At 37.7% G+C, this 21,212-nt stretch overlaps 1 protein-coding gene across 1 annotated transcript; it reads left to right on the forward strand.

Moving 5' to 3' along the window:
• The first annotated feature begins 1,172 nt into the window (after positions 1 to 1,172).
• LOC105048915 (sulfite oxidase) lies at positions 1,173 to 19,457 on the forward strand. Its single transcript, XM_010928403.3, has 12 exons — positions 1,173 to 1,352; positions 4,763 to 4,878; positions 4,968 to 5,030; positions 5,131 to 5,167; positions 5,260 to 5,341; positions 13,777 to 13,895; positions 14,039 to 14,134; positions 16,454 to 16,564; positions 16,668 to 16,769; positions 17,336 to 17,383; positions 17,478 to 17,693; positions 19,102 to 19,457. Exons 1-12 carry the CDS (start codon positions 1,278 to 1,280, stop codon positions 19,228 to 19,230), a joined length of 1,194 nt encoding a protein of 397 aa, XP_010926705.3. The 5' UTR covers positions 1,173 to 1,277; the 3' UTR covers positions 19,231 to 19,457.
• The last annotated feature ends 1,755 nt before the right edge of the window (positions 19,458 to 21,212 follow it).

The following is a 21,212-nucleotide window of genomic DNA, read 5'->3' on the forward strand; positions in this document are numbered from 1 at the left end:
CGGATCAGGCTTATGCTCGATTATTTTGAAAAAAAATAGGTCCAAACCTGGTTCGAGCCCAATTGGGCCAACTTGAGCCCACTCTTCACAACATCGACCCTCTCCTCCACATCCACTCCATCGACTGCCACCCATGAGGACCGCCCTAGCCATGCCTGCATGGCCGTCGTCGCATCCACCTACTGCCACTGGAGCACCCACCCATTCCGATGGCCGACCACGACGACACCTCCAAGTGCTGTGACCATGTCGAGGCCGATCGATGGCACTTTGAGATCCTCCACGACCACATCTGAATCCAGAATGAGGGCCTCGATGAGCACCACCTCTGCTACTTGAACGATGAGATCAACAATCCTCCACCGTCGCAAGTTCCTCTCTGACGACCATCGTGGCACCGACCCCTCCTTCATGCTGAGATCGAGGTGCAACAGAGAGGAGAGAGAGAGAGGAGAGGGAGGTGGGGATCTGGTCGAAGATCTGGTTGTTGGAGATGTTAAAACGGTGAGGCGAGAGAGATGGCTGATGTCGGCCAGAAGGGGACCAATCTGACTGGAGAGGTGGTTGCTGATGAGATCGAGTCTCGATCATCGAGGATGCGAAAGAGGGGAAGAAAGGTGATGCAGGGGGGATGGGACTGGAGATCTACTTCCAATCGGCGAGGATGAGGGTGATGAGGCAGTCGAAGGAGATCGATCTTGGAGGAGATGCGATCGGACATGATGCTGTCGGAGAGACCGACGTGGGTGAGGATGGGGTATTCGGACTCACTACAGAGGGTGATGTCGGCGATGCGGCAGGTGGTGGGGTTCGACATCAAGGCAGGCCGTAGTGGTGGAGATGAGGATGGAAAGAAAGAGGAGGAGGATGAGAGAGAAATGTGGGAAAGAAGAAGGGGCTTGGGCTTTAACCTTTATTTTCGGGCTCAGATCCGGATCGGGTTATAGGTCTATTCGAGCCCGACTTAAAATAAAAATAAATTTTATTTCTAAACTTAAACCTGACTTGAATGATTTCGGACCAAATTCAAAGTTCGATCTAAAATCGGACCGGTCTAATGGGTCTCGAGCTGGTCTGAGCCCATATCCAGCCCTGCAAGCCACAGCTGATGAGCAACTTAGGTCACGTGATCGGAACGCGCTACTTCCTCATATTTTGCTCCCGGAGTGCTTTCCGATGGTACTCGTTTGTCGATATCCGTCGTCGCCAGTTCCCCGAACCTCCGATTATAAGGGAGAGAGGGGAAAAGAACAGAAGAAGAGAATTTAGGGAGAAAAATGACAGGCCTCAGAAGCCCCTCGGATTACTCTCAGGAGCCCCCTCGTCACCCGGCTCTCAGAATCAACTCCAAGGTTATCGATCGCTTCCCGACCCATTCGTTCCCAAAATTTTCTTCTTCTTTTTCCTCTTTTTCTCTTGATTTCGGAGGCAATTGAGTAATTTTATGAGCTCAAAATATATGTTAGATCATAAAATTGCGGGCACTGTCTTCTTTGGAATTTATCACGTCTTTTTATATGGAGAACACGACCGGAAATGGATCCGAATCTGGATATAAAAATGGGAGAACTAAAGAAAATTGCTACGTCTACATTATTTTTGTTCTTGTATTGTGGCTTCTAATTTGCTCTTATGAATCCTTGGATGATCCATCTAATTCACATCTTATTAAATAAATTCTTGGAATTTTTGTTAGATTGAATCTACTTTAATATCAAGTTTGGACTTTGACATTCTTTGAAAACCTAGAAGTGTGAGTAGTCGGAACACTTTGTTGATCTTTTAGTGGAGACCTTAATAGTCGTTATGGTATCTGTTACAAAACATATTTTTTTCTGGAAATTGTAAACTCAGCTTGTGAGTTTATCTGCAATTGGAAAATTGCATGTTGATTGCAAATAAATTGGAGATTGAGCGTTTGCGCCTTTTTCGAGAAGTAAGATTAAACGAAGGGTTGAAAGTTTGGCCCTTTGGATGGTTTTTGCTATGATGTAGGGCTTCTACAAGATGCTAATACCTTGCATTCTCTTCCAATCATGGGCCTCATCGCTGCCACTTTAGCTGACTTTCTGTAACCATATATAGGTTTCTTTTTTCCTCATTGATCTTTGATGTAATTTATGTTCAGTGTGATAAGTTTCTGATCATCTACAATTTTGGTTTTGTCTGCTAACGATCAAATCATATGATATTTCTAAAGAGCATGTCAATGTACAAAGTTGATCACTTCATGAATCATCCTTTCCACAGGCTGCAAGGATCAAAATTTAACATGCTTGTTAGTGGGAAAATGAGGGGACACTGGTTGTAGCTTGGTTGAGAGCATTGCACTTTTACAGGAGAACAGTTGATGGTTTTGTACTGATTGTTTAGTTACAGGATGCTACTATACTCTGGGATTAACCAATTAGGGGAAGTTAATGGTTTAACTTAGTGAGTTGACAAGCTTCTGTTTGGGCATTATGTTACCAAGGTTTTCAGTTGAAACTTATTGTTGGAGTAAGATATCTTGATAGATCAAAAAAGATGTAAGAGGCCACTGAAGGTAATCGTGTCATACCGACACATAAAATTACATATATTTTAGCTAATGCATTGTGGAATTTAACAGTTAACTCTAGAATATCATGGAAAGATATTGAGACATGGAAACGACATAATTTATCCTATCATTTATATAGAAAATGTCTTTTTAACTCAAGAAAATACCTGATTGTTTTAATATAAAATGTTACATATATAGTGCTCACTTGTAATTAAAATATTAAAATTTTAAAACTAACAAAATCTATGACAGAGTTTAGCTGACTTTGATACTCTTAGTTCTAATGATGGAGCTTCAAATGACTAAATGTAATAAAGTTATTACAACTATAGAAAATATACAAATCATGGAATGCCGTACTGGGCCGAACTGTCCGGTACACTCCTATCCTATATCATACCATATCGATCTTGTATTGGTTGGTATCTTGTATTGTACCGATGCTCGGTATGCTATCTCGTATAATGCGATATCGTACTATACCAAATCACATACGGATATTGTAATATGATGGTATTGGTATAGGGTCCGGTATCGAGACGGCAAATCTTGACACAAATGAAAAATATCATATGAAGCTAATAAGAAACACAAGTTAGGTGACAAATTTGTATTGCTTTGGAACTAAGTAATTGTTACAAGGAACATTTAGAAAGTCTTATAAAAATATGTCTATAACATAATTTTAATATATAATACTAATTTAAAGTATCTTATACATAGAAGTAACTTTTGTGCAATTAAAACTCGTAACATTAGCAAAACAATAATGTGGTTAATGTGCTGTGCTAAGGTCTCCCTTACCTTTTGCAATAACTTCTGCTGTAAGATTCTTTCTTTTTTTATTTTATTATTATTATTTTTTAGAGATGGGATGGAAATGTCATATAGTTGCATTATTTAGCAGATTTTATGGTTCCTGAGATTTATGGTGATTGGTTATTGGTAGAGGCAAGCGATTGTTTGGACTTTGGTGCATGCTGCTTATTGTCACGATTATGGAATTACAAAATGTTGTATTGATGCTTACCTTAAAGAATTGATAGCTGTAAGGAGTTTTGTAAGCGTTTGAGAGTGAAAGTGTCCTTAAGTAGTCTACATCATGAGCTGATATGAGAGATGCAAACTGATGCTCTCAACAAAGTTAGATGATACAGTGCTACATATGTTAATTTAAAATAACAGAAATATTTGTATTCCATTGTATTTGGTAATTTCTCGTTTCGAAAGGTTAGAGTGAAACAAAAGTAATACATTTATTCGTATAATGATAAATAATAAATCCTATGATAATTGGATGGCACTGTTGTGATAAATCATAAAAATATCACATAGTAGGTGAAATTTGGTCGATGGTGCAGGTTGCAGGCGCTGCTGCTGTCCCGAATAGAACTTCTGGTTCTTAAGTTCCTTTCAGGAAAACAATATTTAGATATGGGAAAATCCAATCATGACTGCAGACTGATGATGTAGGGTAAGAAAAATAAGAAGAAAAAAAGAAGGATTAAGAATAGAAGGCCTGATTTTTTTTTTTTTTTTTCTTTTGGTGGACTGGGGAGGGGGGGCTGGTTGGACACATTGGTCAAAAGACCAAAACACCCCTGATGTTATGGCTGTCTGCTTAGGGCCTGTTAGACCCCATTTGCTGGGTCCTCTGTTTTCATTTTGAAGACGTAAATACTCTGAAAGCTGCTGCATTTCATCCTAACGAAAGCATTTGAACATGATTTACCTCTTATGTCATCCATCTGATGTTTCATAAACTGTTTACACGGATCAGGGTTCAGGTTTGGATCTAAGTGCTGCAGGCCTACCTAAAACAGGGTTCCTTAAAGTGGGCTTAATAGTACGTATTGAGGGATGATAATAATCATTTTACCACAATTCTTCTGATGAGATTGTATCAATTACATGATGAATATTACTATATATTTGGTACCATGCATAGCTGTTTTACTTGAAAATTTTGTTAAGCAGCAAAGTTGATACCTACTTTTTGTGTGATATTTCTAGATACTAGACTGCATCAGCAATATTCTGCATGTCATTTGCTTCAGAGGTCATTTCATTCAGGGATTCTTTAAGTCTCTACTTCTCTTTTATGTTTTCCATTCTTTGCAAACAACTGCTATATTACAATTCTTTAGGATCTAAATTTAGAAATTATGTGTCCAAAAGCTGCATTATAAATATTTTGCATCTGCTTCTGGAGTGCAGGAGCCATTTAATGCTGAACCTCCACGAGCAGCTCTTATTTCATCCTATGTTACTCCTATTGATTTCTTCTATAAGAGAAATCATGGACCAATTCCAATAGTTGATGACATTGAGAGGTCAATTTCTATGCAGTGCATGTTCAAGTCCAATGACATACATTTTAAATGCTTGTAAATTGAATGCTTGTATTTGTTTGGCATAGCAGATACCGTGTTTCCATAGATGGTTTGGTCAAGAAGCCTATACAGCTATCCATGGCCGATATTAGGTAAATTAATATATCATGATTATGCTATAGTATTACATTTACAGCCAATAAGATGTTTCTTGCTTTCAAACAAGAAGTGAAATTATGACTTGATTCGCAGGAAACTGCCCAAGTACGATGTTACTGCCACTTTACAGGTAAAATGTCATGTGGTGCCTAGTAGGTTCTTATTGTTTGGTCAGAAAACATGAGAATTAAACATTGGTCTAACTAATCATAAGCTATGCAGTGTGCAGGTAATAGAAGGACAGCAATGAGCAAAACGCGCACAGTGAAAGGTGTTGGTTGGGATGTTGCTGCTCTTGGAAATGGTAATGCATATTTTCATGCATTTAATGATAACTATGAATGTGCAATGTGTATTTTGTTTGGAAATTTTTACATTAATATTTATATTCAAGACCTTTATTGTGAATAAAAGTTTCTCCTTTGAAAAAAATGCTTGAAATTCTGTCACAGCATGATGATGACGGACAGTTATCTTAGTTACTTGCAGCTGGTACTGTGGATACTATCTTACATAAGGTTCGTGGACTCGGTATCGGAATCCGTGCCGGTTGTCGTTCGGTACAGTACCGTATCATACCGTACTGGATATAGAAAAATCAAAAAAAAAAAAAAATCCCATCCAACAGCACAAAAAAAAAAAAGAAAACCAAGTCGAACTGGATCGAACTAGACCGAACCGATCGGTTCGGGCTAATACTGTACGGAACCGATTGGTTCGGTCCGGTTCATGCCATTTTCTGAAAATTCGGCCTGAACCGGACCGGTCTATTTCCTATGTCCACAGGAGTTATGGATTGCTTCACAAACATATAGAGAAGAAATTTGGCAAAATTTTGGGGTGGAGTAGAATAAGAAATTGGAAAATTATAGGGAACGGTGTTGAAAGGATATGACAATCATGAGTGTGAAAAGGAAGGTTGAGAGAAATGGAAAGGAAAAATTTATATGCTTGAAGATGCTGAAAGGATGTTAGAATCATGATATGAAAGGAAGGTTGAGAGAAACAGAAGGAAAAGTTTATATGTTTGCAGACACTGTCAAGTTAAGATTAATTGGCTGAGGTTGAATAGTTGTGGTCATGGGAGTGCATTTGGGGCTAAGAGCATGGAAGTTATGTTGATGAAAAAAGATGTAGGATACTTTCAGGAAGCCTCTCTGATTTACATATAACAATGAACTATTGGATGCGAATAATTGAGTAGGACTGTTTTGATAAATATATAATAGCTAAGAATTAGGAGTGATGGAATCAAGAGGGATCAAGATTCTGAAGTGAACACCATGCGCTTAGTGGAATTATATCCTTTTAGTTTAGTCAGGAATAATTGGGGAAAATAGATACAAATCAACAAATTCTAACATAATTTAGAGCCTCACATGTGCTAAGTAATGTGGAATGTACATTTAATGAAGTTTGGAAAATAGAAAAGTTGGAGATACATTGATAATAATTCTATTTTGTTAATTTATTAAGATTATATCTTGTGGTATTAAATGTCTGAATTCTGAAATATTGTTGCTGACAACACTACATTATAAGTGTTAATCTAGAGGCATTTTTGCCAAATTCCGATTTAGTGTTATTCGGCAAAGATGTAATATCCAGTGCAAGTGAAGATGAACAAATTAAATATTTTTTCTCATGGTTAAGTGGAATTTGAATCCAGAAACTTAATGTTGCAAAATTCATTAACCAACTCCGATATGCACTTAACTTAAGTCAGGGGGACTTATTTTTTTATAATAAGCTAATAGAATATCATGTTTAAAATTGCCTAAAATTTTAAATGATCTTGAAATGACAGATTAAATTTGTTAAAGTTATAACCACCAACTCTGAATTTAGTATGAAATGGAATTATAAATAATCAGATTTAGAATAGTTAGAAAAGTTCAAAGTTTTTAAAAATCAAAGAAGAATCCAGCCAGCATAGAAGAAGAGGAATGGGAAAGTATGGTGGTTGGTGCGTAAAAGTCAATATGGTGGCAAAACAGTGATTATAAGAACTATTTTCAAGCTGAGTTCGGTGAAAAAATTCTGAGTTTACTCTGCCATGCATAGAAATTTACCTAATTAGAAAAGTTGAAGTTTTAAAAGTGGGAAAAAAAACCCGCATTTTGCATGAATTTGCAAATACCTCTCTACATGTCCAATTGTTGTAATGTCAACCTTGCATTTTCTGAATTGTTGCAATGGTGCCCACCATCCTCTTAATTGGGGGCCAAAACTCGTTGGCAATGCTTATTTGTCAGCTAACATGGATGTGGATTGCAGGAAGTACCTAGTTATCAGCTCATGTGGATAGAAGTGCCTATGTATTGACTGCTATGGAGGAATTATGTGATGATTGGATCTATCATCACCATCACCCTCTTAAACAAAACCCATCCTTAAATCTTAATCCTGACTCCATCCCTTTCTTCGCCCCTCTTCCTTGAGATGGCCACATAGCCCTGCCGGTGACCCCCACCCCTCAAGGCCACTGCCACTGCTGTCGATGTCTCCCTGGTTCTCGATCGTCACCATCCCTGTCCTCCTCTCCTCCATCATCCTCTTCTTTTCGCTCCTCTTTCCTTCTCTTCTCCCTCTCCTTCTCTTTCCACACCTTGAGGATGAAGAGGATATCAGACTTGGCGCTGTCAGATGACTTGCTTTATTTGAAAGAGTGAATGGAAACTGAGGAAGATGCTGAGTGTTTTCTTTGATGCACAAAGAAATAGGCATTTGTTGCATTCAGGATATCCTTTTGGGATTGAATGCATCACCCAATGTTTCTCATTTTCTTCTAATGGGTCCAAGTTCTTTTGCTTTCTTTTACTCGCTCATGACAAAGCTATAGGTTTAGCGGATTCCACACATACATCATTGCCCTTGCCTTTTCGTATTGAGTCTCAACCAAATAGTAGGATCAGGTGATATTTCATCTATTTTGTGCTTCTTAAATGCTATTAGTTTTTGGCAAAGCTCGCAGACTCGATACCAGAACCTATGCCGACCGGCTGGCGGTATGGGTGGGTATGGATCCGTACTAGATCGGACCAGTACAAATTGACATAGAGCAAAAAAATCGAACCGGGAGGAGCAAAAGAGAGAGAAAGAGAGGGGGGAAGAAAGAAAAGGAGGGAGGCAAAGCCATTGAAGAGGCTGTCGGAGCGGCTTCGATTGGCTGCTATGGCCGTCAGACGGCATACTCAACACCTGCGGTGCTGTGGGTGTGAAACGGGGGTGATCGCCCTTGTTTCATGTTTTTTTTTTAAATATGGATTACGATGAAGCCGGCAAATTCATTGTCGACTTTACTGTTTTAATTTTTTTTTTTTAATTCTTAAAAAGTGAAGTCGGCAAATCGATTGCCAGCTTCACTATTTATCGAACTTTTAAAAAAAAAGCTGATGAGTGAACAAGGGCGGTCGCCCTTGTTTCGCGGCTGCGGCTTTGTCTGCACATTTTTCAACCGTCTGGTGGCTATGGTGGCCATCCAGCAGCTCCTCCGCCATCAGCTCCCCCTCCGGTATGGTCGCTCCCCCTTCTCTCTCTTTCTCGTTCGTTTAAAAGCTCTATAAGGCGACATCGAGTCATGGAGGCTTCTCCGGCCCTCCAACGGTTACACGGGCCACCACCGGCCTCTAATGACGTCGTGCTCTATCTCCCTCTCCTCCTCTTTCTCTTCTCTTTTTCTCTCCCTCCACTGTACCATTTTCCTCGACCGAACTGTCTCAATCTCCTGTCGGTCCGGCTCGATACATCATGTACCGATCAGTTTGGGCTAGTACGGAATTCTATGGTTTTTAGTATTCTATTATAAAATGTTGTCTTGGTGTTCCCTTTATGGATAGATAGCAAGATCTCTTAAAGAATTGTATTAAGATCAAACCAAAGTGACAAAGAATATCAAGCCCTTTAGGTTCAACATAGATTGATAGATCAAGCCCATCTTTACCTAGAGGGCCTATTCTTCTGAGGATAAAAAATCTATCCAGAAATCTGTATTGTTCTGGATAAGTATTTCTTAGACAACATTTAGTAAGGAAAATAATTTATTCATATTTTTTTATGCATTGAAAAATGGCTTGGGAATTTGTTATCCATGTTCTTTTGCTTTACTAGTTCTTGGATAAGTTGCGAAGATCTATCTATATTTCCCATAACATCTTTTGTTATATAAATGTTATTATATATAATATAATAGTATAACATATTATATTTTATATGTTATAATATATATTCGTAAATGTAGATAATATATGTTATATATAATATAATATAATACAATAAATTATATTACATATAACAAAATAAATTATATGTTATAATATATATTAAATAATGCATTATTATATTATATTTTATTATTATAATAATATAAGATATTAATATTATATTATAATAATAAAAAAAGATATTATACTGTAACATTATATTATTATAATAATATTATATTAAAATAATAAAATATTATTATTCAATAACAATATTATATTATATTATATATAAGATAGTATTATATTATTATAGAGTTAAGGATATATTAGGAATAAAATAAAAAGATTGTTTTTCCTGTTGACGGAAAAATGACTTATCTACTACTTAGGTGGGCTAAGACTTCCCCCATTTCATGGATAAATGCTATCCATGGAAAAATAATTTATCTACTTAGAGAAGTGTGAGAATATTGGATAAGTTGGTCAATGAAAAAGTTGACCAACTTATCTATGATATTTACCCGCCAAAGAATGGGCCTAGAAGAGTTTTGTCACCTAAGATCATGAGGGGATTTTGGAGAAATGCCCATCTCCTGCAACAAAAAGTCAAAAACCAGCTAAAATCAAATTCTTGTCTTTGGCAAATCAAGTTCCATTATGCTGGGGCTTCGAAGATCAGTTGGTAGAAGATTCATCCTTATGGTCATCTAATGGCAAAGAGATGGATGCTAAACCAAATAATGCTCTTAGAAGCTATTAGGCTTAACTTATGAAAGTTCTAACAACGAATGACTGGGATTATGAAAGCAGTTTAGTTGCATTTCTTGATCTTTTTCCCCTCTCACTCATCATATGGCTTCTTTGTGTATCAAAAGAGGAAGAGAGATATAAACTAATGATTCCATTGTTGTAGAAGATGGAGCTTTTTTCATCGGCACAGAATGGAAGCACTTGTCTTTCTAATTCCTGCTTCCCATTGGCTGGGATTTTTGGAGAGAGAGGGAGTGGAAAAAAGGAGGAAAGATAGAGAGAGGGGAAAGATGAGGAAGAGGAAGGAGAGGACGAAATGAGCAGCAACTGTCGGTGGATGAGGGTGGGGAGATGGGAGTAGTGGCAGCGGTGGTCAAAGGGTCACAGCAGTGGCTGTGTGGCCATTATAGAGAAAAGGGTTATGGGAGGGGATGCGGTTAAGATTAGAATTTGAGAGTGGGTTTAGTTCATAATGGTGATTGTGATGATAGCTCCAATCACCACTAGTTACAGCCATGACAACTAACAAGTAAGCAATACTAGTGAGCTTGATCTTATTGGGAGGGTGGGCAATATTGCAAAAATCTGAAAAATGTAGGGTTGACATTACAGTAATTGAAAATATGAGGGGGTATTTGTAAATTTATGCAAAATGCAAGGGATTTTTCTACCTTTTAAAAATCAAAAGAATAGAAAAAGGAATGCCAAATTTTGCTGGTTGGTGTGTAAAAGTCAATAAGATCTCAAAATAATGAGAATAAGAACTACTTTCAGGTTTAGCTTAGGTGAAAGTTTTGAGTTTTACTCTACCATGAGTATAAAACATTATGTAAAATATAAGGAAAATTATGGTAACACACCCTCTACTTTGATCGAATTGCACTCACACCCCCTCTGCTTTAAAAAAAATTTTAATTGGGCCATTTGAGTTACTAGATCTTGTTGTTCATCTTTGTTAGTACAGTCACCTCACACACCTATCACATGATGACTTAAATTGCTTTTAGGACTAAAATACACTGAATTGTTTGGGATGGTTGACTGGTACCTTTTAAGCTCTTAAAATCAAGATTTTCAAAATTAGAACCGGTGGCCGTTCCGGTCGGCCAGTGGCACGGTCCGATATGGTTCCGTACCAGATCGAACCGGCACGAATCGAAACAAGAAAAGAAATCGAGAGAAGAAAAAAAAAGAAAGAGAGAGAAATAGAGAGAGAGGGAGGAAGAAAGAAAAGGAGGGAGGGGAAGGAGCCGCCGTGACCGTTGGACGGCCTCTGGCTGGCTGTCGTTGCCGTCGGACGATGCAGTTCACGCGTGTGGTGTCGTGGGCGTGAAATAGGGACGATGCCCCTGTTTCACTAGATTTTTTTAAAAAAGTGAAATTAGAGTGAAGGTGGCAAATCATTTGCCGGCTTCACTATTTTTGCTTTTTTAAAAAAATTAAAAAAATGAAGCCGGCAATCCGATTGCCGACTCCATCGATTTTAATTTTTTTAAAAAACCACCCACGCCGGTTTCGCTGCCCGATGGCCACGGCGGCCACCCAGAGTCCTCCAGTGGCCTCTCCGTCGGCCCGTCCTCCCATCTCTAGTGGTCTCCCCCTTCTCTTTCTCTTTTTCTTTTGTTTAATAGCCCTATCGGGCGAACCAATCGGAAGCGGCCCTCCAGCCATCACAGCAGGGCACCGTCGGCCTCCGACAGTGTCTTACTCTCTCTCCTTCTCCTCTTCTCTCTCTCTCTCCCTCTGTTTCCCTCTCTTTCTTCTCCGGCACTGGCGTGTGCCGTTTTTCATGCTGGAACCATTTCGATTCCCCACCGATCCAGTTCGGCACGCCCTGAACCGTCCAGTTTGGGACAGTTCTGAGAACGCTGCGTAAAATCATAGGCATCATCTTCTCCTTGTTTTCTTTTTCCATTTTACTCTTTTTTTCATCTCTTTTGATTGTTTTCCTAATTTTTCTCATCGTGGCAAGAGCAATGAGACAAGATCTCAAGGCAAGACCAGCTCCATGTTTTGAGGAGACATCCATATTGGGGAAGACACTCCCAGCTGGGCTTGGAATTGGCCAAGGAGTTTTAGGAGAGAACATATTGGTGGTGTTAATGGGTAAGAGTAGGGCTTTGTTGTTGCTGTTGGAATTGAGCACGGGTGACATGGTTGGCGAGAAAACAACTCCCACTCAGAATTATATCTTGGAGATAAGAAATGTTGGCAAAAGAAGAGGTCATCAAGTTTGGATGTATCACATTTTTTGAATGAATAGCTGATTCCTAGCTAAAGGCAAGCCAAGGCAAGCTTGGAAGGATGAAAATCAGAATTAGTGAGCTATTGTTGTGTTGCTTCAAGCTCTAAAAGTATTGAAAAATCCAGCAACATGCATGTCTCTTGCATTGCGAGAAGTGCAAAGGTTGGATTGGAGATTGCTCCTTGGAAGATGTAGGTCAGGCACGTTCAACTATGGCTAGAGCAAAGACGAGCCCTCTGACATTGGTGAATGAAGACATGGGAGGTGTAAGATGGATCAAAAACATCACTAAAATAGAAGATGGTGACCCTAGAAAGAGAGTCTTCACTATTGCCATCTCCATCGCCACTGAGTTATAAGATTGAGGAGATGGTATGTTGGAGCTAGTTGAAACATAAAGTGGGTGTAGTTCCTCGTTAGTGTGAGAATAGAGGTGGATACCTGCGAGCACAACTGGTACCATTCATACAGAGCCTTGTGCAATACTACACCTGATGGAGCCAGCAATCGAATACCTCATAAGCATTCCTGCACATCCCCCCTCCTACAAGTGCCCTTTAGAAGTTCGGGCAAGGAGCAGAAACTTCCTTAGATCCCTCTAGCAATCATCCTCTTCAGGGTGAACAAAGGGACACTGGGTCCAATCATGGGAGTAAGCTTGGTGGAGTAGATGCTGTTCTTGATGTATGGGAGGGAGAGGTCCACCGCATACTCTTTTTTTTTTTCCAATGCCATAGAATCATGGAACTCTCCGACCATCGGAGAGGTGGATGAATTGGACAAAGACAATCCATCCTTGTTAGGGATAAGGGATAACAATGGCAAGTTGGAGCTCGACATGCTCATCGACTTACGGAGAATGATGTTGTGGCCATTGCCGAGGCTGTTGAGGAGCTCCTACAAGCTATTTTGACTTTGCTAACTTCAGAGGGACAATGATAACCTCAGTTGAGCGGTGATCATTGATTGACCTCTTCATGGGCTGGACAGCCTACTCAGCTTGCTCGAGCTTGAAGCATTTTGGGTGGGCTCGAGCTAGAGGTTCAGCATCCCCGAGAGCATCTTCTTCACCGTCTCCTTATGAGGCATGTCTTTCACATCTCCTCCTAAGGTAGGTGTGGTTTCGGCTAGGTCCCAAACTAGAGCATCATGGAGAAACCATAGGTCAAGGTTGATTTTGTTATTTTACATGGCATCTTAAGGGCATTTTACACAAGTGGGGTGGTAAGTAAAAATCCATCTAACATGAGGGGTCTTTTTGCAATTTTTCCTTAAAGTATGTCTAACATTGAGGTTTTCCTTCATTAGTTCGATGAATAGAATGTTTCAAACAGCAAGAACTCTCTCCTATTAAGAGTTGATCCTTCTTTAGTTATCCCAGAAAAGGCCATTTCACTAAAGATTTTGTAATTCAGATTTTTTTTCTTTTATAGGCATAGGCATCTTAATGTTCAGTACCTTTTTAACGTACATTCTTATGTATTTTGTTTTATTCTTGGTAGTACTTTAAATTGTAATTCATTATTGGCCTTTTTCCAGCAACTTGGGGAGGAGCTAAATTATCAGATGTTCTTGAACTTGTTGGAATATCCAAACTCACTACAGTCACATCATTAGGAGGGAAGCATGTTGAATTTATTAGTGTTGACAAGTGCAAAGTAAGTATTGTATCTTTAGTTCGGTAACTATCTATGATATATTAACCTAAGAAATTGGGTAGTGATATTTAGTCCCTTAGCTCTTCTGTCTGCTAATGATTAGCAATTATGACTCTTGATTTTCTTAATTTGCAACTTTGTAGGAGGAAAATGGTGGTCCCTACAAGGCATCAATTCCCCTGGGGCAGGCCACAAATCCTGAGGCCGATGTCTTGCTTGCATATGAAATGAATGGAGAGGTAATGAATATTGAATTCATATGAATGTTGAGCATGTTGCCATCTACTTGAAGGAAGTTGTGGGCTTTTCACATGATTTTCATGTAAATGGCATTGCCATTTTTATAAGTTTTTCCTTCATATAAAAATTCATGATAACTCTTTTTCTTTTTCCCTTTGTTGGTCTATTTGTCCAACCCAATTCCTTGGATGTAATAACATTGGATGTGATCTCTTTCCTTTATGCTAATGGATAATTTGCTTATAGGTTGTCATCCATATTTGTTTACACTGCCTCATTTTTCTTTTTACATTTCTCTTATGTTTCTTGTATTGCAGCTCTTGGAAAGTAAAACAGATATAGAATGATCATTGTGGTTTGCCAATGAATTGGGAAATTTCTATGCTGGTCAGTTGGAATTACAAAATCGTGTTGGTAGAGCTCCTCCATTTCCCAATCTAATGTGTCGAAAATCGTTGCACTTTTGATTGAAAGCATAGATTCTCCTAGGGGACCGCATTAACAATGCCGTTCTCAAGGAAATTGGACTTAAGTCCTTGAAACTTTATTTGGCATGTAATCATTTTGCAAACTCTGGATAACCTATCATAGATGAGAGTTTCTGATACTTAGAGAACATGAAGTAGTAATGGATCAATACTGAGTCCTTGGAGACAATACTAAAATGATAACCCTGTGCACCAGGCTTCATCCATTACAAGGTCTAAGGAGGGTTAGACGTACGCAGTCTTACCCACCTGTCTGGAGAAGCTGTTTTCATGTTTCGGACCTGTGATGCCCAAGGCAAAATGGAGCAACCTTACTGTTGCACCAAGGCACACCCTCTTCCTTGGAGACGATAATCTCTTATCAAAAACATGGTACTTGTGCATACATGCTGTGGCATATGTAATGTTGTGCATGGGAAGGACGTTGTCGATTTCTTAATGAGATATTTGAGAAGACAAAAAAAGAAAAGATAAGATAAGAATTGACATGTGAGAATTGGAAAGGCAGCCTTACAACTGGAATAACATCCGAGGTGGTCCTTTGAATAGGATATAGTTGGAAAAAAGGCTGGATAGTTGTGGTTATGGACAATTAGAAAGGCATTGTTATTTATTGCCATGTTTTACATTCTAAGGATATTGCTTGTTGATGTTGAATGTAAAGAGTGAAACATAGCTTGTTGCCCAAGATACAGTTTTCCCATGTCATGATATCATATAGCCTATATCCTTCTCTTGCATAATTTATTGGATAGCCTTCGACTATTATTTTATTTGCTGTAAACATATCCAAAATATTGCCTTCTTAGTCACTGAACGATGGACTAACATGCATTATGAGTTATATGCTTTTTGGGTTTCTCTCTTTCCATCTGTGCACTCATGTTTGTGTGTGTATGCATGCATATGCGCACCATAGGATGTGTCCAGGTATGGGTCTTGAGGACAACATGTGTTAGCAGCTTCTCACATTCATGCACGCATATTGTCCTTAACGACTTGGTGGGATTCTCTTTGAAGGATTAGTGTGTAAGTGGAAAAGTGATGCTAATGATATGCGAACTTTTAAGATTATAAATGATGCTAACTCTACTTAATGGATGTTATGCATTTTAAAATAAAGCAAGAAAAGAAGATAATGTTCAGAACTCAACTCTTGGCATCAAATTTTTCTTTTAGTTTTAGCATTTGAGGTCTGCTTTCTCTCAGGTTTTTTGTGTGTTAACGTATGAACAGTTGTGCTAATATCCTTCCACTAGGTCTCAGGTTTCAACTGTAACATTATAACACTAGTGATGGATGTTTTAAGTTAAAGGGTCTATACATTGATTATGATCCACAATATCTTAGTCTGGAATTTTGAACCACAATAACTAAAATTCAGCTGATTAGGATGCTTATCAGCCAGTAACGAAAACACAATTCTGTAAACTTGTCCATTTTGGAACTACATGACGCATGACTAAGAAACCTGGAGACATTTGACTGGTGGTTTGCCGGCATCCTACATGCTTAATTGTCATGTTTTCAATTTAAATCTTCCATCTTTGATGTTGCAGTGATAGGATTGAAACCCCAGTCCTACTGTAAGGTGACTAACCACTTTCTCTATCTCAGCACCACCTCTCTCTCTCTCTCGTCATGTGCATGTATGGGGCTATATCTGCCTGCTGCTCCAGCATACACTCCAAAATAGTAATACATAGCAGTTCGCTTGTAAATAATAACTGTACTTCTAGCATCAATAAACTCACTATCCTTGATACTTTGTCATTATTGATCCCAGTATGCTATGACAACTTTTCTGATAAAGTTTATTATTATGAAAAGGTCCTCAATCGTGATCATGGATATCCATTGCGGGTGGTTGTTCCTGGTGTTATTGGTGCACGTTCAGTTAAATGGTTGGATAAAATCAGCATCATTCAAGAAGAATGTCAGGTTACTGAAATATTGAAAATTTTCTTTTAATTTTATTTGCTATAACAGTTTTTGATTTTATTTATCATGAAAGTTTCTTGTTAATCATATTTCCTTGAATCAGGGTTTTTTTATGCAAAAGGATTACAAAATGTTTCCACCATCAGTTAATTGGGACAATATCAATTGGTCTACCAGAAGGCCACAAATGGATTTTCCAGTTCAGGTATATTTGCATTTTTCTTTGCTGATGCCCAACCTCTCCAATTCTATGCCATGTGTATGGAACTCATTTTCAATAAAGAAAATATAACTTCAGACCTAAATCATTTGAAACTATTCATAATATAGAGTTAGATGATGTTAAAACTAGTAGAACAAACAACATAGGCTTATGTTCTTTGGTTTTGAATACATTTAGGAATGGTGGTGAGAAATCTTTTTGTGGATGGCAAAACTTTTGGTATGTTCACCTTTTGACTCTTTGCATTGGGCTGACCTGTTAGTTGATCACAATCTGATGTGTAATTTTTGAGTCTCATTTAGATCATGATGGACTGAGGACTCCAACCTTTGATGTATGGGCACTGTCCAGTCCAATGTCAAAAACTATGTGGGGCATAAATGATATATGATAAATTTGAACCTCACCTAGCATGTATGTTTTCTATATATATTCTTCATTAACTGAATAGCAGTGCAATTTTGCTTATTCTCTCTTTATCACATGCTTTTCTCACAGTTTTTGAGTAAATTGAGCTGCTAATTTTTCTTATTTGTGTGGCCTGACAGTGTGCCATTTGCTCCCTAGAGGATGTGGATTATGTCAAGCAAGGAAAGGTTAGATCTCCAGACTCCAGCATACTCAGATTTCATTTGATTTTGTGGTGATGTATGGTCATAGAACCTCTTTCGATTGATTGTTGGATTGCAGATTACTGTTGCTGGATATGCTGTGTCTGGTGGTGGTCGTGGAATTGAGAGAGTGGACATATCTGTTGATGGGGGAAAGACGTGGGTGGAAGCACAGAGGCATCAGAAGGGCAGCGAGCCATATGTATCTGATGATATGAACAGTGATAAGTGGGCTTGGGTTCTATTTAAATCCGTGGTTGAGATACCAGGAAATGCTGAAGTGATTGCTAAAGCGGTAGGCATTTGCTGCTATCATGTGGATAATCATCTATGGCTATTATTATGATTGTTATTATTAATATGCTTATTATTATTATTATGTTCATCATCATCATGATTATGGTCATCATTATTAACTATTATTATTACCATCACTATTGTTACTATTATTATTATTACTGTTACTAATATTATTACTATTAGTATTATTCTATTTTTATTAATATTATTTCTACTGCTGCTGCTGCTGACACTATTACTATTAATATGATCACTGTTACTATTATTATTATTATTTTGTTATTATTATTATCTACTATTTATTATTATTTAAATTTTACCTTTAGATGAAACACTGGCCTAGTTACGACAATATGAAGCATTATTTTTCCTTGATATGCATTGATGATCTAGCCTGCTTCATGAATTTTCAAGGAAAAAAGAATTCCATTTGACTGAAATTAATTCAGATAGTTGTTAGTGTGATATACTTACATTCCAAGCTAAGGCATCTATGGTGCTAACTGCTGCCATACCATGGTTAATGCAACAATAATTGATGCAGCATCTCTTGAAATGACTGTGGTGGAAAAAACATTTGGATTTGGATGCTCCTTAACCCTGATTTGAGCCATGATGTATGTGGATTGCTATATTATCTTGGTTCCGTAGAAAAGCCAGAATATGATTGTTTGGTCAAGTCTTTTCAGTTTTCCAATGTAAGCAAGCGATTGGTGGATTACTGCATTAGTGCATGTGCAGATTTGATATAACACATTAATTTGCTCCATATTGGCAAAGTGTTTGAAGTACTCCAAAGATGATTAGACAAGTTAATTCAATGCAACAGTGGTTCTGTTTTGATGCTTTCTGGCCTTTCAAAACTCTTCCACAATTCTATCTCAACAAGAATTGCTTGTAATTTTCATCAACTTCTTATGTATTTCTGATGACTTCAAGTCGCTACTAAATTACGTATAGTCTTCTTTATTGTCTGAATTATGTTGGTGGTGGCTATAAATTACATAATTGGAGGCTACTTCTTACTAACTAGAATGTTATGTCAAATAAGAAGATTATTTACTACTGTATATTGTCCTTTTGTCAAATGCCTTTGCGGCAGTATTGTCTATCACATTTTTCTTGAAGATAATGTAAATGTTAAAACATGAGTTTTTACCATGTTACAATCTTTTCAGATGTCTTCAAGTTATGAATGTATCATCGTAAATTTATTGACGGACATGCTTAAGTGTTCTCTGATATTCAAAATTGGTTCTGATCTGGTCCAATAAGCTACCGCTTTATATCAGATGTTCACCTTTTGACATATTGCAGTTGCCGTAAAGCTTGAAGATTCATTATGTTCTTTTGTTTTCATGCTTTTAGACTGACATTTTTGTGTTAATCTTGTTGATGGGTAGGTTGATTCAGCAGCAAATGTCCAACCTGAAAATGTAGCGGACATATGGAACCTGAGAGGAATACTGAACACTTCATGGCATCGGGTCCGTGTGAGAAATGCCTTGCAAATAGCCAATTCCAATCTGTGATTGGAGAAATAGACCCAGTAACACCAATCCACATGGAGCCTTACCTAATCCTGTCAAGTTTGTGTTTGCATAAAACTTGAAGTTTTAGGTTTTCTGCTAGCAGTGCTCCTTAGAATTTCATGGATGAAATGCAATGAAATAACTGCGCACAGATGAAGACGGGACCTCTTATGGACATATATCATTGTATAAATTTTTCCTGTGTTATTTGCGTATCTTTTCAGCAAGTGAGGTTGGCTTTCATGGTTACCATGCAAATAAGATCAATAGTTATGTTGCAACAACACAATTATACTCCATGTCAACTTAGTGTTCACTGACATGGGTTTTAGGGTACGGAAATATATATTGTGGAAATATTCATTCTGAACTACTTTGCCATCACACATTTAGCTAGCCATCAAAGAGTGGAACTGCAATACAGCGGATCTTGCTGACTTATCATCGCTGAGGGATATGAAACCCAACCACATGATTGATGTCCTTTGGCTCACAAAAGGACCCCACAATACTTCTCGTGTGGCATGCCATTGATAAAAACCAATTGCACAAGTAATTTCACTCCATTCAATGGACGTATCAAACAGGACAGCAAGTTTTTCCCATAGGGATAATCTAATTGAACATCAATAGGGACTATTCACAAGTTGCTGCAGAATAACTTACTTCAAAGTACTTTTTAGTAAAATATGCTATTGGCTCACAGAACTATCAATATATTATATAAAAATAGAGGTATGATGGGTGAGAATCTTCATCTATCATTTTTTGGGTCGCTGATTTTTTTTGGTTCTCGAAGAGCATAGATTTGATTTTTTGAATTTTGAATTCAAATAAAAAAAATTAGAGAATCAAAAAAAATTCAGTAAAGCCAACAAAAATTGTTAATGCTGAAAATAAATCTGACGCATCCCAAAAAATTCAGCGAAGCGATCAGAAACCTGTTCACGCTGAAAAATTCAGCGTGAACAGGTTTCTGTTTGCATCAGGTTTTGAATTTGGAATTCAAAATTAAAAAAAACAATCTCAATAAAATAGATTTTTGGTTCTCGCATGGATTTGGTACTTTGAATTTCGAATTCAAAAAAAAATGAAGGAATGAAAATTTTGTTCGAATCTGAAATAATTTACCACATCCATCTCTCCCGAGAGCAATATTTTAATTTACTTATCCGCTCGCACTCAGGCCCCATCCGGAAGTAATATTGAAAATCTTCATTTCCAGCATGAACAGATTTCTGTAATCTGCCATCTGTCATTTTCTGGAGGTTACTGATTTTTTTGATTCTCGAAGAGCATGGATTTGATCTTTGAATTTTGAATTCAAATATAAAAATTAGGGAACCAAAAAAAATACAGCAAAGCGAACAAAAACTGCTTCTTGCTGACAATAAACCTGACGCACCCCAAAAAATTCAATGAAGCGATCAGAAACCTGTTCACGCTGAAAAATTCAGCATGAACAGGTTTCTGTTTGCGTCAGGTTTTGAATTTGAAATTCAAAATTAAAAAAAAACAATCTCAGTGAAACAGATTTTTGGTTCTCACATGGATTTGGTCCTTTGAATTTCGAATTAAAAAAAAAAAAAATGAAGGAATGAAAATTTTACTCGAATCTGGAATAATTTACCGCATCCATCTCTCCTGAGAGCAATATTTTAATTTACTCATTTGCTTGCACTCAGGCCCCATCCGGAATTAATACTGAAAATCTTCATTTCCAGCATGAACAGATTTCTGTTCGCGCTGATTATCTTGAGGGTGCATCAGATTTATATTTGAAATTCAAAATTTTAAAAAAATCTTGGTGAAATAAAATTTCAAAACGTCCGCTGAGAATAGATTCTCAACGTACGAACAGAACTCTGTTTTCACGCTGAGCATAGAGCTATAAATTACACGTTGTTCCTTCCTGAAAAACCGACGAAAAAAATACTAGAAAAATTCAAAAAAATCAGGAGAGAGTCCCTTTTAAGTGAAAA

This window comes from Elaeis guineensis, chromosome 7 (genome assembly GCF_000442705.2).
Source record: "Elaeis guineensis isolate ETL-2024a chromosome 7, EG11, whole genome shotgun sequence".
Classification (NCBI taxonomy): domain Eukaryota; kingdom Viridiplantae; phylum Streptophyta; class Magnoliopsida; order Arecales; family Arecaceae; genus Elaeis; species Elaeis guineensis.

What these genes read in the sequence shown, in the direction of transcription:
- LOC105048915 (XM_010928403.3), top strand. Translation starts at nt 1,278, where the DNA reads ATGACAGGCCTCAGAAGCCCCTCGGATTACTCTCAGGAGCCCCCTCGT. An exon ending in TTAGTGTTGACAAGTGCAAA is followed by an intron (nt 13,896 to 14,038) that starts GTAAGTATTGTA and finishes GCAACTTTGTAG; the next exon opens with GAGGAAAATGGTGGTCCCTA. An exon ending in CTGAAGTGATTGCTAAAGCG is followed by an intron (nt 17,694 to 19,101) that starts GTAGGCATTTGC and finishes GTTGATGGGTAG; the next exon opens with GTTGATTCAGCAGCAAATGT.